Genomic DNA, 9,107 nt, shown 5'->3' with positions numbered 1-9,107 from the left:
CACACACACACACACACACACACACACACACACACACACACACACACACACACACACACACACACTGTGTTGGGCCTCGGGCACAGTTACAGTATATAGTTCATCATTACTAGTTCTGTTTCACTGCCAGCAATGATGAAACAAACACTTCTTCTCATCTTTAACTTGTGTTTAGAGTGTCATAATCAAGATATGAGATACCAGTATTGTTGTCCTCTCCTCCTGTCCTCATCTTCTCCTCTTCTCCTCTCAGGCGGCATGCAAAGGAAGTTGTCTGTTGCTATGGCGTTTGTGGGCGGTGCCAAGGTGGTGATTCTGGACGAGCCCACATCGGGGGTGGACCCCTACTCCAGACGATCTATCTGGGACCTGCTACTCAAGTACCGATCAGGTACACACCAGACTTACTGGTTTATAATTACATGTGTATTTAAGTATTTGTTATTTAAATACTTTTTTTMGTGAATTTGAGTATTTTCAAATACACAGCCCAAAACAATAACTTTTATTTAAGTATTTGATTGGTTATTTGTACAAAAAAAAATGTGTCTACCAAATACATTTGAAAGTATTTTCAAATACTTATTTCAAATATTATTTTTAAATACCTCAGTTTAATGCATAGGAGTGTATTTGAGTCAGTGTATTTGAGTTTTTWCAAATACTTTCCAAGTGTATTTACAAATACATTATAATATTAAACTACTTGTTTTTTCAAATAAAGGTTATCTGAATACTTCTTTTGAAATGTATTGAAAAGTAAWCCTGGCATCCACCAAACCCAGATTCATCCGTTAGACTGCCAGATGGTGAGTGATTGATCACTCCAGAGAACGCATTTCCACTGCTCCAGAGTCCAATGGGGGCGAGCTTTACACCACTCCAGCCYACTCTTGGCATTGCGCATGGTGATCTTAGGCTTGTGTGCGGCTTCTCAGCCATGGAAACCCATTTCATGAAGCTCCCGACGAACAGTTCTTGTGCTGACGTTGCTTCCAGAGGCAGTTTGGAACTCGGTAGTGGGTGTTACAACCGAATACAGACGATTTTTATYCGCTACCCGCTTCAGCACTCAGCAATCCCGTTCTGTGAGCTTGTGTGGCCCACCACTTCGCGGCTGAGACGTTAATGAATTATCGTTATCAATGATATAGGACAGTTTATAAATGCATATCATTATCATATTTAGACAGTATATGAATATCGTTATCATATATAGAACGTATATACATATCATTATCATATTTAGACGTATTGAATATTCGTTAATCATATAATAGACAGTTATATGGATTGATGATCATATATATGAAGTATAATGCTATCGTTACATATTCTAGAACAGTCATATGAATATCGTTTCATTATAGACAGTATATGAATATCATTATCATCATTTAGACAGTATATGCAGCGCATACATATGAACATACTGTTTGAAACTTCGATTGAAAGGAGTGATCGTGGCCTGCCTTTGTAATGGAACTTTTTTCTCCCATGAGTTTTCTACAGTATGTGAAACGTTGTAAGTGTGACTGTGTATTATCCTCCTGCAGATCCAGAGAAGCCGACGTGGAGCAAGCGGACGTAGACATATGTGTTCACCTAGGAGGTTGTAACGGTGTGGGGGTAAGGAAACCCTGCAAAACCAGGACAAGAGAGAGAGGATGGAGAGAGAGAGGGAGGAGGTGCTGAAACGACAGGAAGAAGTAACAGAACAACGAGGAGCAGGAAGAGGGATCTGACAGGTATGGGGCTGTGGGATTGGGCTAGGGACCAGGACTTCATGTTGCTGTGGATTGCTGACGGGGCGCAGGTTAGCTAAACGATGTGATTGGGCTAGCGCGAGGGCCTCAAACGTAGTTAAGTCTTTGTAATTTGGCTAGAGGCTCACGTAGCTAGTCTGTATTGGCTAGAGGCCTCACGTAGCTAGTCCCGTAATTGGGTAAATAGGGGTACATGATCACTCAATAAAAAGATATTCCGATGGCATTCAGTTGATTGCATGACCAGTCAATCCCATGCAATGTTAGAAAAATCATATCATCCTCCATGCCAGACTTTGCTTATGGCCAGCTCTGGCTGAAGGTTATAATAGTCATACAGTACGCCTGGCCTTTACATGCTACAGATCCGGTTTAGTATAGCAACAGAACCTGACCCCTAATTACAAAGTAGTCAATGGGCCAATTGATAAGTGGTAGCCTTGTAGGATATGGGCAGTCTTTAACCATTGTAACATTTTGTGTGTCTTCTCTCCATTTTGGGTGCCCTGCCCTCCCCTTTACTACAGGTCAGTTGTTCTTTGAGCCGGAGCCAGCAGGGCTGACCGTGGGGGTAAGAGATTCAACGGACTTGGTCAAGCGTGTTTTCTTGGGGATCGCGCGTGCCGCGCCCGTGGACACCTCAGCATCGCCTTTTAACGGGGCCAGATTCCACATCATTCCTAGGAACACAACGGAGCTGGGAAACCACCTAACCCCAAACCATGGTTATGATTTGTTTCTACCCTGGTTTCCCAGATGTGTTGTGTGCTGTAGACCACAATGAGATCTCAGATATCACAACGGATCTGAGTCGCAGGCTTAACCCCCTAAACCACTACCTAGTCTGCAAGCGCACCTACCTTTTATTGTCCTCATTTTTGGTGGTGTAGGATATCAACTATACAATATTGAATTAGCCTAAATGTTTTCAATACGGCTATTAGCGATCGAGAGCGTTATCCAGAGAAAATGTTGTGAGGGATAAAGAAGTTGGATAGTCTAGTGAAGTAGTAGCTGGTCATTGGTGTATTTCAGATTTGGGTTCTGGGTGCGAGATTACTTATTAAATAATGTTATCGACATGACATCACTGCTCCTCTCTAATCGCTTGCGCGGTGTGTGTGTGTGGTGTGGTGGTGTGTGTGTGTGTGTGTGTGTGCGGTGTGTGCCGTTGTGGTGTGTGCTGTGTGTGTGTGTGTGTGTGTGTGTTCTCTCAGGTCAATCCTGATGGTCTTGTTCCCTCCGTACATCTGGGAAGCCTTTTAATAACACGGGAGAGACTCAGGACTGCACATGGACAGTATCCGCACATCCATCGGGCATGTGTCCCCAGTGAAATATGCCTCTTCAAACAGTGAGTCCTCCTCCTCTCCTCTCCTCGCTCCTCCTCCTCCTTTCGGCTTAGTGTGTCGCCAGTTACATATCCTCTTCAAACAGGTGAGTCCTCCTCTCTTCCTCCTCCTCGTTCTCCTCTTCAGTTCCTCTTCTCAATCCGTCTCTACCCCCCCTCCTCCTCTCCTCCTCCTCGGCTATGTGGTCCAGTACAATGTCCTTTTCAAACAAGTGAGTCCTCGCTCCTCTTCTCTCTTCTTCTCCCTCCTCTCCTCTCCTCGGCTATGTGTTCAGTACAATGTCCTCTTCAACAGTGGAGCCTCTTGCTCTCCTCCTCCTCGTTCCTCCTCCTCCTCCTCCTGGCTCTGCTTATGTGTTTCAGGTCGATGTTCTCTCAAACAGTGAGTCTCCTCCTTCTCCTCCGCCTCTTCTCCCCCTCCTTGCTCGTCTATGTGTTTCAAGTCGATGTCTCTTTCAAACAGTGATCCATCCCCTCCTCCTCCTCCTCCTCCTGCTCGACTATGTGTCCCAGTACAATGTCTCATTTCAAACAGTGAGTCTCATCCCCCTCCCCTCTTCCTCCTCCTCTTCCCTCTCCTCCCTTCCCTCTCGGCTATGGTGTCAGTACAATGTCCTCTTCAAACAGAGTCCCTCCATATACCCATGGCACTTGTCCTAGAAATTGAGTAGTCAGGTCATATAGGATGGCAATGTTGAATGACATAGCAGACTGATGACATAAGCAGATTATGAATACGCAGATTGATGACCATAGCAGACCGATGACCTAGCAGATTGATGACAATAAAATTGATGACAATAGCAGATGATGACATAGGCAGACTGATGACATAGTAGATTGATGACACTAGCAGACTGATGACATAGCGAGTTGATGACATAACAGATTGATGGCATAGCAGATTGATGACATATGGCAGATTGATGAACATAAACAGATTGATGACAATAGCATAGATTGGATGAACATAGCAGATTGATGACATGCAGATTTATGACATAGCAGACTGAGACATACGCAGATTTGATGAAGATAACAGACTTGATGACATATGAAATGACTGTCATAAGATTGATGACATATGCAGATCTGATGACTAGCAAGACTTGATGACATAGCAGACCTGATGACATAGTGATTGATGACCTAGCAGACTGATGACATAGCAGATTTGATGCATAACAGATGTTGCTGGCATATGCAGATTGATGACATACGCGTTGATGACATACAGATTGATGAATAGAGATTGATGACATAGGCAGATTGAATGAATCAGCAGATTGATTGACATAGCAGATTGATGACTAGCAGACTGATGACATAGCCAGATTGATGAATAACAGATTGATGACATAGAAAACTGATGTCGATAACAGATTGATGACATAGCAGATTGAAATGACATAACCGATGGATGACATAGGCCAGATTGAATGACTAACAGATTGATGACATATCGAGATTGATGACCATAGAAGATTGATGACATAGAAGATTGATGACATAACAGATTGATGACATAACAGATTGATGACATAACAGATGGACTGACATAACAGATTGACTGACAGTAGCAGATTGATAAATGTTTGTTTCCTACAATTAACAGTTTAGACATTTGTTGATGGTCTGCTGTAGTGGACTGACAACCTCCTCTTCCCCGCTCTTCTGTCCAGTCTGACGGTCGACGGAACACATTCTGTTCTACTCTATGCTGAGGGCACCTCTCAGGCCGAGGCTCAACAGGCGGTCAGTCATGCTGGAGGATCTGGGCCTGCTCATAAGAGAGACGAGGAGGCCACAGAACCTCATCAGGTGGGTCAGGCTGGGTGTGTTGGGTCTTGCCTCATAAGAAGACCATTTATATTTCAGGGGGGGAGACAACGAGGCACAGAAACCTCTAGGGGGGAGTAACGCAGGACCTTCAGAGGGAGACAACGAGGCAACAGGAACTCTCAGGGGAGTACACGAGGCACAGGACCTCTCAGGGGGAGCCAAGAGGCACAGGACCTTCTCAGGGGGAGCCAACGGAGGCACGGACCTCTCAGGGGAGACACGAGGCACAGGTACTTCTCAGGGGGAGACAACGAGGCATAGGACTCTAGGGGGGAGACAACGAGGCACAGGACCTCTCAGGGGGGAGTCAAGCGAGGCACAGGCACCTCTCAGGGGGGAAGTCAACCGAGGCACAGAAACCTCTCAGGGGAGCCAAGGAGGCAACAGGACCTCCAGGGGGGGGAGACAAAGAGGCAATCGGACCTCTCAGGGGGGAGACAACGAGTGCAAACAGGACCTCAGGGGGGAGTCAACGGAGGCACGGACTCTCAGGGGGGAGTCAACGAGGCACAGGACCTTCAGGGGGAGTGAACGAGGCACAGGAAACTCTCAGGGGGAGACAACGAGGCACAGAACCTCTCAGGGGAGCCAACGAGGCACAGGAACCTCTCAGGGGGGAGTCAAACGAGGCACAAGGAAGCCTCTCAGGGGGGCCAACGGGCACAGGACCTCTCAGGGGGGAGTCAACGGCAGCAGACTTCTCCAGGGGGTGTAGTCAACGAGGCACAGAACATCTCAGGGGAGCCAACCGAGGCCACAGGACCTCTCAGGGGGGGGAGACAACGAGGCAACAGGACGCTCTCAGGGGGGAGTCAACGAGGCACAGGACCTCTCAGGGGGGAGTGAACGAGGCCAACAGGACTCTAGGGGGGGGGAGGGAAAAAGAACAACAGGCACAGAACCCTTCAGGGGGGAGTCAACGAGGCCATAACCTCTCAGGGGGAGACACGAGGCACCAGAACCTCTCAGAGGGAGACAACGAGGCACAGAAGCCTCTCAGAGGGAGTCACGAGGACAGCACTCTCAGGGGGGAGTCAAACGAGGCACAGAACCTCTCAGGGGGGGAGCGAACGAGGCAGCAGGGACTCTCAGGGGGGAGTCAACGAGGCACAGGACTCTCAGGGGGGAAGTGAAGCGAGGCACAGGACGCTCTAGGGGGGGAGACAACGAGGACAGAACCTCTCAGCGGGGGAGTCAAACGAGGCACAGAACCTCTAGGGGGAGCAACGGGCATCAGAACCTATAGAGGGAGGACAACGAGGCACAGAACCTCTCAGGGGGGAGTCAACGAGGCACAGAACCTCCTCAGGGGAGCCAACGAGGCCAGGACCTCTCAGGGGGGGGAGACAACGAGCACCAGGACTCTCAGGGGGAGACAAGAGGCATAGGACTCTCAGGGGGGAGACAACGAGGGCAACAGGACCTCTCAGGGGGGAGTCAACGAGGCACAGGAACTCTCAGGGGGGGTCAACGAGGCACAGAAACCTCTCAGGGGGGAGTCAACGAGGCAGCAGGCTCGTCAGGGGGGATCAAACGAGGCACTAGGACCTCTCAGGGGGGAGTCACGAGGCACAGGACTCTCAGGGGGGAGTGAACGAGGCACAGGCCCTCTCAGGGGGGAGTGAATCGAGGCACCAGGACCTCTGTCAGGGGGGGGACGACAAACGGAGGCCAGAACTCTCAGGGGGGAGTCATGCGAGGCACAGAACTCTCAGGGGGAGACAAACGAGGCACAGGACCTCTCGGGGGGGGGGTCAACGAGGCACCGAACCTCTCAGGGGGAAGCCAACGAGGCACAGGACCTCTCAGGGGGGGGACAACGAGGCATAGGACCTCTCAGGGGGGAAGACAACGAGGCACAGGACCTCTCAGGGGGGAGTCAACGAGGCACAGACCCTCAGGGCGAGTCAACGCAGGCCACAGGACCTCTTCAAGGGGGGGAGTGAACGAGGCCACAGGACCTCTCAGGGGGGGACAACGACGGCACAAGAACCTCTCAAGGGGGAGCCACGAGGCACAGGACCTCTCAGGGGGGGAGATCAGAACGAGGATAGGACGCTCTCTAGGGGGGAGACAAACGAGGCACAGACGCTCTCAGGGGGAGACAACGAGCCACAGAAACCTCTCAGGGGGGAGTGAACGAGGACAGGACCTCTCAGAGGGAGCAACGAGGCACAGACCTCTCAGGGGGGAGACAACGAGGCACGGACCTCTCAGGCGGGGAGTCAACGGAGGCACAGGAACCTCTGCAAGGGGGGATGTAACCGAGGCCAGACCTCTCCGGGGGGAGTGAACGAGGCCACAGGACTGCTCAGGGGGGGGAGAACCAACGAGGCCACAGAACTCTCAGGGGGAAGTCAACCGAGGCACAGAACCTCTTCAGGGGGGGAGCAACGAGGCACACTGGAACCTTCTCAGGGGGCGAGTCACGAGGCACAGGAGCCTCTAGGGGGAGTCAAACGGGCAACAGGACTCTCAGGGTGAAGTCAAACGAGGCACAGGATTCCAGGGGGGAGTTCAACGAGGCACGGCGATCTCAGGGGGGAGTCATACGAGGCACAGGACGCTCTTCAGGGGGGGAGTGAACGAGGCACAGGACTTCTCAGGGGGGGAGACAACGAGGCACAGAACCTCTCAGGGGGGAGTCAACGAGGCACAGAACCTCTCAGGGGGGAGAACCGAGGCACGTAACCTCTTCAGAGGGAGAGACAACGAGGCACAAGAACCTCTAGAGGGAGACAACGAGGCACAGGACCTGCTCAGGGGGGAGTCCACGAGCGCACAGAAACCTCTGCAGGGGGGAGACAACGAGGCACAGGACGCTCTCAGGGGGGAGTGAACGAGGCACAGGACCTCTCAGTGGGGGAGTTCACGGGCACAGAACTCTCAGGGGGAGACAAACGAGGCACAGGAGCCTCTCAGGGGGAGACACGAGGCACAGGACCTCTTCAGGGGTTGAGTCACGAGGCCACGGACCTCTCAGAGGGGGTCAGCCAGGTACTCATCGAAACCTAAGGCATGAAACACACTTGTGAGCAGATCCTGTTTCGAGGTCTTTCCTTTTCTTCTATGTCCCGCTTTGCTACTGCAACTAAATACAGGCCCTAGAAACGACTCGATTTTGTGTGTTTTACCGCTACAATTGTTTATGGTGTTGCCTGAAATAACGTTGGTTCTCACTCCTGTGCAGGGTGTATGCCAGAGGAAGCTGTGCTGTTGCCATGGCCATTTTTTTTTTTGGGGGGGGGGGTTTTGGGGGGTCAAAGATTGTGGATCCTGGATGAGCCACGTCGGGGGTCGACCCTTACTCAGACGATCATACTGGGCCCTGCTCTCAAATACCTGCACAGGTATACCCTTAGCCACTACACCGGTTTAGAAGACCTGGGAACCCATGTTTCAGCACTTCTCTATGAGAAACAGTGCCAGGCCTGAAGAGCGCACCAGCAGATACTCAGGCCTTCAGGACTGGTGTTTCCCATCGCTGCCCACCTTGCCTGAAGGCTTGATTCCTATCCAAGCACTACAATCAACTCTCTCTAACCTTTGACCCCTGGTCTCCAGGCCGTACAGTGATCCGTCCACATCACCACCATGGACGAGCTGACCTTTGAGTGACTTAGTTCCTAGTCCTGACACTCTGACTCTGACCGCCAGGCCGTAGCAGGTGATCCTGTCCACTCACCACATGGGACGGAGGCTGCGACTGCTTGAGTGACCTAGTTCCTAGTCTGACCTCTGCCCTCTAACCCCAGGCGCGTACAGTGATCCCGTCCACTCCCACATGGACGAGGCTGACTGTTGAGTGACGTAGTTCTAGTCCTGACCTCTAAACCTCTAACCCCCGGCGTACATGTGTCCTTGTCCACTCACCACAAGGTGGACGAGGCTGACTGTTGAGCTGACGCTAGCTCCTAGTTCTGACTTAAACTCTGACCTCTAACCAGGTTCGTACCAGTGATCCTGTCACTACCACATGCGAAGCGGCTGACCTGGTCTGAGTGCTAGCTCTAGTTTGACCTCTAAACTCTAATCTGACCTCTCACCCGGCCGTACCGTTGATCCTGTCCACTCAACACATGGACGAGGCTGACCTGTTGACGGACCTAGCTGCCTAGTCCTGACGCCTCCTGTAAACTCTGATCTAA

At 51.0% G+C, this 9,107-nt stretch overlaps 1 protein-coding gene across 1 annotated transcript in view; it reads left to right on the top strand.

Moving 5' to 3' along the window:
- abca4b (ATP-binding cassette, sub-family A (ABC1), member 4b) overlaps positions 1–9,107 on the top strand; it is a 60,851-nt gene that overhangs the window by 32,608 nt on the left and 19,136 nt on the right. The window contains 1 exon segment of the mRNA XM_070446685.1: positions 176–391. Coding sequence (XP_070302786.1) covers positions 176–391 — 216 coding nt within the window.

This window comes from Salvelinus sp. IW2-2015, linkage group LG14, assembly GCF_002910315.2.
Source record: "Salvelinus sp. IW2-2015 linkage group LG14, ASM291031v2, whole genome shotgun sequence".
In the NCBI taxonomy this organism is placed as follows: domain Eukaryota; kingdom Metazoa; phylum Chordata; class Actinopteri; order Salmoniformes; family Salmonidae; genus Salvelinus; species Salvelinus sp. IW2-2015.
This window is presented reverse-complemented; position numbering and strand designations above follow the sequence as displayed.